General features: G+C 40.0%; 2 protein-coding genes across 2 annotated transcripts; both read right to left on the bottom strand.

The window, feature by feature from the left end:
* On the bottom strand, positions 1-1,017 carry LOC117875626 (trace amine-associated receptor 7a-like). Its single transcript, XM_034766995.1, has one exon. It carries the CDS (start codon positions 1,015-1,017, stop codon positions 1-3), a length of 1,017 nt encoding a protein of 338 aa, XP_034622886.1.
* An 8,884-nt stretch (positions 1,018-9,901) lies between these two features.
* LOC117875625 (trace amine-associated receptor 7a-like) lies at positions 9,902-10,927 on the bottom strand. Its single transcript, XM_034766994.1, has one exon. It carries the CDS (start codon positions 10,925-10,927, stop codon positions 9,902-9,904), a length of 1,026 nt encoding a protein of 341 aa, XP_034622885.1.
* Positions 10,928-11,380: the final 453 nt, after the last annotated feature.

Raw genomic sequence — 11,380 nt, 5'->3', positions numbered from 1 at the left:
TCAGTTTGGAAATAAATTCATTGTTGAACAATCATGCTGGAGCATTTTACAGCTCACAATCACTTTCATTGCTTTTCGAAACCAAGGATAAAAGAGAGAGTAAATCAGAGGATTAATGGCAGAGTTGGAATAAGTGAACCAAACCACAATGTCAAAGACAAGGGGTGGCGTTATGAAGTTAAAAAAAGCATCAATTATTACAGTTATAGAATAAGGTGACCAGAATACCACAAAAGCAATCACAGCAATACCAATGGTTTTAGCAGCTTTATTCTCTCTTTTGTTAACTCTGTCACTGTAAGTGTCAGGCAACTGGATGTTGTTGCTCATCATCTCTATCATTCTAGCTTGTCGTTTAGCCACAGCAAAGATTTTGCTGTAAAGTGCTATCGTTGTGAAAAAAGGTATTAGATAAAGGAGATTGGATACAACTACCCATGTTTTGTTGAAGAGAATCTGACAGCTCCCTACACAGGAGAGGGCATTTACTAATTCTTGTATCCCTTTGTGATTCGCCCCAGTGAAGACAACAGAAAAACTGAATACTAATGAAAATATCCAGGCAACAGCTATGAACAAGCCTGAAACAGGCACTGTGAACTTGAGAGGGTAAATTAGAGGATCAGTAACAGCAACGTAGCGATCAACAGAGATGAAACACAAGTGAAATATTGATGAATAACAAAAAGATAGTTCTAAAGAACTATGGAATCTACAGAATGTTTCCCCAAAATACCAGCATGTTTCAACAGATCTTATACTGCTGAAGGGCAGCACAGTCAGACCCAAACAAAAATCAGCACATGCCAAAGAGGCGAGCAAGATATTAGTAGGAGAGTGAAGCTGTTTGAAATAAGCAATTGAAATCATTACCATTAGGTTTCCACCTAGTGTAAGAATTGTCAGAAAACCAAGCACAACATACAAAGTTATCCGGATTCCTGAAGACCACGATGTTTTATGGCAAGACCCATTAATATTCTCAAAGCAATATTTCTGAAGAAGCACTGAAGTCATGTTGTGCTTTTGTTGTTAACTACTCTGAACTTTTTAGTGTTTGCATTTGTATGCCAATGGTGATGGTGTGGCACTGGTAGGTCAAGTTCTTCAGTTTTTAAGTCTTTCTGAAAAAGAGAATTAAAGTCGACATGAGTGAGAATACAATACTTCCAAAGTGTTCTATTATGTCTATGAATATACCAGAAATGTGTACGTAAATAGGAAGTAAATAATAGAACATGGCAAAATATCTGTTGTAACTACAGCTTTCAATGGCATTTTGAATTAGGTAAACAAGTAGCAAAAATACTTTATAATTGAAAAGTTTATTCAGGGTTTAACTGTATTTTTACCTATTCATATTTATTTACATTTCCTCGATGCCTGATTTGTCTATTTAAGACAATTGCAAACCCCCATTGAGTTCACTGTAGTTGGATGGACTTCTAATGCCTTACCTTTTGAGAAGCTTTTCTTCAGATATAACCCTGGATTAAAATGTGAATAGAAGGCAGGAAGAGATGCATGTTTTCAGTAGTGCTTTATCCTCTGAGCTGTCTTAGGAAAGTTAATGAGAAAGTACTCACACCCCCTCCTTTCAAAAATGAGGGGTGGGGTGATGGGAAAAACAGCAAACACAAGGGAAATTTAGTGATCATCCCATACAGTGAAATCCCTCTAGTAAAGGTGTAAACACTGACAGATACGTAGAGTCTGGGAAAAAACCTTCATTAAGCAATCTACTTTGATTTATCACAAGATAGTCTTCAACTAAGTATATACTCTGATGCATATGTTTGACCTAAGTCTCATTAGAAGATCGTTCCTTTATTTTTTGAAGGCAAATTTAACTGGCTCCCACAACAACCAGGTGTTATCTCGGTATTATTACTGTAAATTGCTTTGTGGGGAATACTGACTGAGGAATCTGAGGTCATAGATAATGGTACATGTGTTAAAGAAAATCTATCCCACCTTTATTAATCTTGCAGTGGGGTATTTCTCTTTCTCTCTCTGTCCCTGGGTACGTCTATGCTTACCTCCGGGTCTGGCAGCAAGCAATCGATCTTCTGGGAAGTGCTCGCCGTCAACGCCGGTACTCCTGCTCTGCGAGAGGAATATGCGCAGTCGATGGGGGAGCCTGCCTGCTGCGTCTGGACCCACGGTAAGTTCGAAGTAAGGTACTTCGACTTCTGCTACGTTATTCACGTAGCTGAAGTTGCGTATCTTAGTTCGAAGTCGGGGGTTAGTGTGGACCAGCCCCCTGTCTCTCTTTCTCATATATTTTGACCATTTTTCCACACTTTGGGCCAAACTCATTCCAGTGCTAAGAATGGAGCAAGGATTGAGGCAGTTTGTGTCATCTCGATGTGTCTGCTGTGGTCCAGTGTAGCCCCCAGTGCAAATTAGGGGGGGCTAAATTGCACTCTTTTTGCCATGGCTTCTATAGGCCTTCTGGCTTTGGAATAGCCAGGATAGAGAACTTCCCTAACTACATGTGGCCAGGCTACCAAAATTCCCCCTCCTTCCTCTGGCCTATCCCCAGCCTGCCCCAGAAGTTCCCCTGCCCCATGGGTTTCTGAAAGTGTCAAGTTGGTAGAGCAAGCTCTGATCCGTCCTGGAGGCCACTTGCTGAGGGACTGCGTAGCTGCTGTGCTGGTGAGGGCAGGAAGCTGTGGGCCATATATGATTTAGTTCATGTCTTCCTCAATGAGTATTAGTAGGTCGAGAAGTATGGTTGAGATGGCACTTTCATTCCAAACCTATATTTTCCATGGCTTATAAATTCCTCAGAAATGCAGGTCGATCCTTTTGTAGTGTTCAGGCCCTTAGGCCTGGTCTATATTACGAATTTATGTCGGTATAACTATATTGCTCATGGGTATTGAAAATCCACACCCCGAGCTCCGCCCTAGTTAAAGTGATCTGACCCCCCCCCCCCCCCAGTGTGGACAGCAGTAGGTCTATGGGAGAATTCTTCCATCAACCTAGCTACCGCCTTTTGTGGAGGTGGATTACCTATGCCAACATAGAGGGAGAACCGCTCCCATCTGCGTTGGTAGCGTCTTCTCTGAAGCCTTTCTTTCACCCCTCGCATTCCCGTCAGCAGGAGGTCATGCTGTTTTTACCCCCTTCCCCCAGTCAGGAGGGGGACGCACTGTTTTTACCCCACCCCATCCTGCCGGGAGGGGGACATACTGTTTTCACTCACACATATACACCTAGCTAGTTTTTTCTGCATTTGTTAGTTGTGCATTTGATTTTTTCCTTTCTAAGTGAAATACTTTGCACTCGTCTTTATTGAATTTCATCTTGTTGAATTCAGACCAATTCTCCAATTTGTCAGTCATTTTGAATGTTAATACTGTCCTCCAAAGTGCTTGCAATCCCTTGTAGCTTGGTGTCATCAGCAAATTTTATAAGAATACCTTCCATTCCCTTTTTCAAGTCATTAATGAAAATGGTGAATAGTACTGGATTGAGGCCTAACCCTTGTGGGACCCCACTAGATATACCCTCCCAGTTTGACAGCAAACCATTGATAACTACTCTTTGAGTAGTGCCTTTCAACCAGTTGTTCACTCACTGGATAGTAATTTCATGTAGACCACATTTCCTTAATTTGTTTAAGAGACCATCATGTGGGATTGTGTCTAAAGTTTTACTAAAATCAAGACATATCATGTCCACTGCTTCCCCCTTATCCAGTAGGCCAAAGAAGGAAATTAGGTTGGTTTGGCATGCTTTGTTCTTGACAAATCCATTTTCCCTATTCCTTATCACCTTATTATCCTCTAGGAGCTTACAGATTGATTGTTTAATAATTTGTATCAATATCTTTCCAGGGATTGGAGTTCGACTGACTTGTCTATAATTCGCTGGGTCCTCTTTGTTCCCCACTTTAAAGATAGGTACTATGTTTGCCTTCTCCAGTGTTCTGGGACCTCACTCATCTTCCAGGAGTTCTCAAAGATAATTGCGAATGGTTCTGAGATTGCTTCAGCTACTTCCTGAAGTACCTAAGACAAACTTGAATATATCTAACTTATCTAAATATTCTTTGACCTGTTTGTTCTCTGGCTTGTGTTCCTTCCATCTTTTTGTTAGTACTAATTGAGTATCTGGCCCCTATTAACTTTTTTAGTGAAGTCTGAAGCAAAATAGGCATTAAATACCTCAGTTTTCTGGATGTCATTAGTTATTATCTCTCCTTCCCCGCTAAGTAGAAGACCTACACTTTCCTTCATCTTTCTCTTTCTCCTAATGTATTTAAAGACCCTGTCTTGTATGTCCCTTGCTAGTTGTAACTCACTTTGTGGTATAGCCTTTCTGATTTTATCCCTGCATGCTTGTACTGTTCTTTTCCCTTAGCAATTCATCCATGTTTCCCCTTTTTGTAGGCTTTCTTTTTGAATTTCAGGTAATTAAAGAGCTCCTATTGGTGCTAATGTCCCAGAGGAAAGGAAGAGACGAGCCAGCCCCCAGGTATTCTGGAGACCCTCAGAAGCAGATCCAAAACCCAGGAGAACAGGGGGAGAAAGTCCAACCTTTCCCCTCCCAGTGACAACTGCCAATATTATAGATCTCAGCTGGAAGCACATATTGGCCAGATGCCCTCTCAGAGACCCTCCATAACAGGAGGGGCCACAGACTAAGATAACTCAGCTTCTACACACATACATTTCTCTTTCCCAAAGGGTGAGCAGATTAACATAGTCTCCAGTTTTGGGATCTTTCTGTGCAGCTGGACTCTGTTCCCTCAGAAGGCACATGAAAACAGGCGGAGTATTCACGTTCCAGCCTTGCACGGTTCTTCCTTACTATGGAGCTGTGACTCTAGAGCAGGGGTCGGCAACCTACGCCCCGCATGCCAAAGGTGGCACGCAAGCCGATTTTTGATGGCACATGGCGGCGGGTTTAGCTGCTCAGCCCGCTGCCGCTCTGGGGTTCCCACTGCTTGCCTTGCCAGCTGGGGTCCCGCCGCTGGTCCCACTCAGCGCCCGCTGCTGGCCTGGGTGAAGGAACCCCAGGCTGGCAGTGGGCTGAGACCCTGGCTGGCAGGAGCTGGCGGCCGGAACCCCAGAGCAGCGGCGGGCTGAGCCGCTCAGTCGCTGCTCTGGGGTTCCGGCTGCTGGCCCCTTGCCAGCGGGGGTCCCTGCTGCAGCCCCACTCATCTTGCTTCCAGTGGGAGTTCCAGCGCAGGCCCCCTGCCAGACAGGATCCAGGCTTCCGGCCCTGCTCAGCCCTACCAGCCGCCAGCTCCACTCACCTCAGCTGCCGATCTGGGGTTCCAGCTGCTGACCTCCTGCCAGCCGGTTAACACTGATCACTCAGACGCCTGTGTGCAGCTTAAAGTATCCAAATACGTGCCAGACATTGGAAAACTCAGCAAGGAAAAGCAAGGGCAAGGATCACACTAAACTGATAAGATCTGCATTTTAATTTAATTTTAAATAAAGCTTCTGAAACATTTTGAAAACATGTTTACTTTACACATAACAGTAGTTTGGTTATATAATAAATAGACTTATAGTGAGACCTTCTAAAAAACGTTAAAATGTATTACTGGCATGCGAAGCCTTAAATTAGAGTATATAAATGAAGACTTGGCACACTTCTGAAAGGTTGCCCACCCCTGCTCTAGAGCATGAGCCTGGGAACCCTGCAGGACGGGTCCTGGAGCCTGGTAGTTAGCAGAGCAGTTCACACCTCCGCCCTCTTCTGTCTTCAATATTTAATGACTCTTGTTTCCACCCACTGTCTTCTTTTCCCAGTCATCCTAGGCTTCTAGGCAGTTCTATAATTTTATTATTGTTTCCTAGTGGGGATATCAAGAACCTTAATATTCTCATCACTTTTTTTTTTTAATTTTTAGAATATTTAAAGTGTTCATTCACAGTCTGAAATTAGAGTCTAATATCCGCTGTATTAAAAAAAGAAAGAGAGAGAGAGAAAAAAAACATTCCAAATATATGTTATGCTTATATAAATATGACATAGTGACATAGATGTTACTTAACCTGTGAGCTCTTAAGGGCAGAGACAGTTTTTTGTTATGTGTTTGTGCCTGGCACTGTGGAGCCTTGATCCCTGCTTGGAGCCCTTAGGTGCTACCACAATACAATCATACTAAGAGGAAGTTTAAAAAACTTAGAAGAAGAAAAACCCAAACAACTGATAAAATATTAGTTGAAGTTCTGATATCAATACTTATTCCACAACACTCTTCCATTTCATTAACTATGACTAAACGGTATCAAATTATTTAAGTTAATTGAAGAAAGGGCACAGAGTTTTTCAGATTCTGTGCCCTTTCTTCAATTAATTTAAACAATGTGATAGCGTTTAGTCATAGTTATTAAAGCATACCAGAGAGGATTCATCTCAGTAACAAAGTAGATTAGCAGGGTTTAGGTGAGGTCTTTATGCCAGCTATTTGGAATTCAGTTGAACAGATATAGGTGCCTTTTGATATTTTTTTTACAAAGTAATGAAAATGACACTCCCATGTATCTGTGCTATCATACGCTACATAAATTCTGTATGCATGGTGGCTGTGGGTTTAATATTTCATGTTGTGTAGCAATTATTTTAATGCTGATATTTGTATTGCTCTGTTTTTCTTACAGTTGAAATATTCAGGATCACCCACTAGATGGCACAACAGTGATGTTATCCTGCTCTCCTCTGATAGCCCAAGATCTTGGACTTGATTTTGATCTCACATTGGTATTACACCAATATAACTCTACTGATTTCTGTACAGTCACTCCTGATTTACAGAGACTTAGCTGAGATCAGAATCAACCCCTTCTCTCAAAGCAATATACCTACCAGTATTTTGTTTTGGATTTGTAGTTATGATCAAAAATGTCCTTTTCAGAGAAGACACTTTGTCTGGAACTTGGGGGAGACAGTTTACTTTGATTCACAGCATATGGACAACTATGTCTACATTTCATATCTTCTGATGGTATTGTGTGATTCCTATGAAAGCAGGGGTTCCCAAACTGGTTTGCCGGCTATCAATGATCCATGGAGATCTTCCCAGTGGGCACATGGTGCTGGCTTCTCCTCCTTATTTTCAGCAGCTATTTTACATTACAAGACAGATAAAAATCTATTAAATGTTTACCTAATATTATTATTCCTTGGAACCAATTGTTGTTGTTGCCACAAGGATTTTACAGGATGGGAGGAGAGATAGATCACAAAACAGGTCACAAAATTGCCCCAAGAGAGGGGAAAAAGAAATGTTTCTGAGCAATATTATCTGTCAGACTGTCTAATCTATTTATTTCTAGAGCTTCCATCCATGTAGCATTAGGGTGCTCAGTTCAGGGTTAAATAGCTATCTGATTATGTACCATCTTCTCTGCTCCTCTTGAGGCAAAAACATGTTTCATGTGCCCATATTAGGCAGAGGAAAACTAAGGGGAATGAGAGGAAAAACAAGGAGCAAGGGGGTGGGAGGGTGGGAGGCTGATTTTCACAGTTACTAGTCCCCAAAATTCTTTTTGAAGTCAATGGAAGGTGTTTGTACTAAGCATCTCTGAAATTCAGACAACTGGCCACTCTATATTCCTCCTTATTGTGGGAAAGGCTGCATGAAGAGGTGTGTCTTTCCCAGACCTTGAAAAGCGAATGAGTATTCCGTACAGTATACGGTATTCTGAAAGTGAACTGGAAAGAAAGTAATGTGCTTTTGAACTGATCAGATTCTGCTGTACAGGCTGGTCGTGTAAAGTTTCATTGACCATTCTGCAGTATAAAACTCTGTTGACTGCTTGTTATAAGTCTCAGGATTGATCAGTCGCAGCCCTCTTCTCCAAGGAGGGCTGCCATTGGCCCATGAGTACTGCGGTATCATAAGGGTGTATGGCTCGTCCCCTTCCACCTCCCCCCATTCTACTGTCTTCTGCCAGCCATATGGTAGTACATATGGTTCACAGCCATCTGCCCACATTCTTATTGAACACCTTCTTTGCAGAGCTGAAATGGTACAGACTGCCTTGTGTATTTTATCCTCTAATATCAAACATTTGATTTACGCTTCTTTTATCTTCAGTTTAGAACAATAAAACTAATAATAAATGCATGAAATGATAAACTGTATACCAGAGGTTTCCAAGGCAGTTTTTATTAGTGTGTCTTATCAGAATGAATAACAATCATTTATTTATTTATTTATTTGAATTAAGGTAGTGCCTAATGAAATCTCAGCCCCCAGTGTACTAGGGTGTGTATAAACATATGGTGGAAGATGGTCCCTGGCCCAAACAGTTCACAAGCTAATTACATGTATTGAAAAACCACTTAAACAAATTTACACTCCATAGTGTTTTGCATATTATTTAGAGTAGGACTTAATCTTCAACAGGAGCAGAGTTAGGCCAGTCCTGGGTGCTTTTGAAAATACCACACTACATTCTGAAGTCTGTGCTCAAGTATCCTTCATCCTCCCTAACTTGCGCATCCTGTTGTTTGTTGAATTTTTAAAAAAGTTATTTTTGGAATTTGTATTAACAAAATCCCAGTTACTTCATGTGATAAACAGTTAGCTTGCCCACTATAGTAAAGTCAGTGGCATGCTCCTACTTCTGTTACAATTTAGAAAACCAGATAATAAACAGTTATTGTTATGGCAATATGGCAATATTGCAAACTAACAAATATTTCTCATTCACAACTGGCCTGTCCAGGGCTTCTGTAGCAAGTGTTTGAAATCCAGACCCCTTGCTGCTAGTAAGAAATATTTTAGAGCTTGTCTACATGGGAAATTAACTGGAATTGACATTGCAGAATAGCTAGCTATTGCACTTTAAATTCACACCTTGTTTTAAACCAAAATAACTTACAAGTATGGACAAGTCCTTAGAATGTTGCTGTGACACAGAAGACTGTTTTGTGATTGGATTTTCTCCTGTAATGGAAAGGACAGTTTTCTCTCAAAACAGCAGGGGTAAAATCTTGGTCCCGTTGACATCAAGGGGAGTTTTACCATTGAATTCACTGGTATCTGAATTTCACGTTAGGTTATTGTTTTATTTTAGTGTCTGTTATTACTAGAACCCTCCTTTGTGTGAGGAACCCTTATGCACATGAAAGAGTCTTATTTCTACTCAATACTTCCCTGAGAGAAAGGTTGGCTTGTGGTTAAGGCACAGAGCTGGACATTTCCTGTGTGAATATGAACAAGTCAGTGTTGGCTTATTCTTGCTCACATTAAAAGTCAATGGGAGTTTTGCCACCAATTTAAAAAGTAGCAGGATTGGGTCCTTGATCTCTTTGGTTGGGTTTTTCAAAGGCGCCTAAGGGAGTTAAACGTCCATCTCACTCTGAAATTCAATGTTCTTATTCATTAAATGAAGATAATAATATCCATTCCATATAGGTGTTGGGGGACATAATTCATTAGTATAAGTAAAGAACCCATAAGCTGACAGTAATGTATAAGTATAAAATATTAATATTTATATTGTTCATTTGGTAAATAATGATCCATACAGGTTTTAAAAGACTGGAAAATCATTTCTGTTTTTCTTTATTGTTAGTACTTCCTAACACATAGAGATGAATTTCACTGAAAAACTAATTTTTGATCTTTCTTTTTTTACCATTTTTTATCATTTTATCTTCTCAGTTCCACAATTACAACTAATGGACATTGCTCTATTATTATTTCATACCTTAAGCTAGTATTAAATTAACAGTATCTGTAAATAAATTGTCTTGATATTATATGATAAACCAGTTTTTCACAATGATAACTAGCTGTACAAAGTATAAAATCAAGATGAAATATTTCATCCAGAAAAAGAAATACACAACCAGATTTTATGAAAAGGGGAAGGACTGTGAAGTGTGAGGTGAGTAGCTCTGTGCAGGATTGGATAGGTTTTCAGTTTGGAAATAAATTCATTGTTGAACAATCAAGTCGGAGCACTTTACAGGTCACAATCACTTTCATTGCTTTACGAAACCAAGGATAAAAGACAGAGTAAATCAAAGGATTAATGGCAGAGTTGGAATAAGTGAACCAAACCACAATGTCAAAGACGAGGGGTGGTGTTATGAAGTTAAAAAAAGCATCAGTTATTACAGTTATAGAATAAGGTGACCAGAATACCACAAAAGCAATCACAGCAATACCAATGGTTTTAGCAGCTTTCCTTTCTCTTTTGCTAACTCTGTCACTGTAAGTGTCAGACGACTGGGTGTTGTTGCTCATCATCTCTATCATTCTAGCTTGTCGTTTAGCCACAGCAAAGATCTTGCTGTAAAGTGCTATTGTTGTAAAAAAAGGTATTAGATAAAGGAGGGAGGTTACAGTCACCCATGTTTTGTTGAAGAGAATCTGACAGCTCCCTACACAGGAGAGGGCATGTACTAATTCTTGTATCCCTTTGTTATTAGCCCCAGTGAAGACAACAGAAAAACTGAATACTAATGAAAATATCCAGGCAACAGCTATGAACATGCCTGAAACTGACACTGTGAACTTGAGAGGGTAAATTAGAGGATCAGTAACAGCAACGTAGCGATCAACAGAGATGAAACACAAGTGAAATATTGATGAATAACAAAAAGATAGTTCTAAAGAACTATGGAATCTACAGAATGTTTCCCCAAAATACCAGCATGTTTCGACAGATCTTATACTGCTGAAGGGCAGCACAGTCAGACCCAAACAAAAATCAGCACATGCCAAAGAGGCGAGCAAGATATTTGTAGGAGAGTGAAGCTGTTTGAAATAAGCAATTGAAATCATTACCATTAGGTTTCCACCTAGTGTAAGAATTGTCAGAAAACCAAGCACAACATACAAAGTTATCCGGATTCCAGAAGACCACGATGTTTTATGGCAAGATCCATTAATATTCTCAAAGCAATATTGTGCTTCTTCATTCTGAAGCACTGAAGTCATGTTGTGCTTTTGTTGTTAACTATTCTGAATTTTTTAGTGTTTGCATTTGTATACCATTGGTGATGATGTGGCACTGGTAGGTGAAGCTCTTCAGTTTTTAAATCTTTCTGAAAAAGAGAATTAAAGTCGACATGAGTGAGAGTACAATAATTCCAAAAAACAACAAGGAGTCCGGTGGCACCTTAAAGTCTAGTCTTTAGTCTTTAAGGTGCCACCAGACTCTTTGTTGTTTTTGTGGATACAGACTAACATGGCTACTAATTCCAAAGTGTTGTATTATGTCCACCAGTATACCACAAATGTGTAGGTAACTAGGAAGTAAATAATAGAACATAGCAAAATATCTGTTGTAACTACCGCTTTAAATGGCGTTTTGAAATAGGTAAATAAGTAGCAAAGAATACTTTATTATTGAAAATATTCTCCTCTGCTATAATATAGAATTTATTTTTT

The sequence above is a fragment of the Trachemys scripta genome, chromosome 3 (assembly GCF_013100865.1).
Source record: "Trachemys scripta elegans isolate TJP31775 chromosome 3, CAS_Tse_1.0, whole genome shotgun sequence".
NCBI classification, from domain to species: Eukaryota; Metazoa; Chordata; order Testudines; family Emydidae; genus Trachemys; species Trachemys scripta.
Note: the sequence above shows the minus strand (reverse complement) of the source record. Positions and strands in the feature narration are given on the sequence as shown.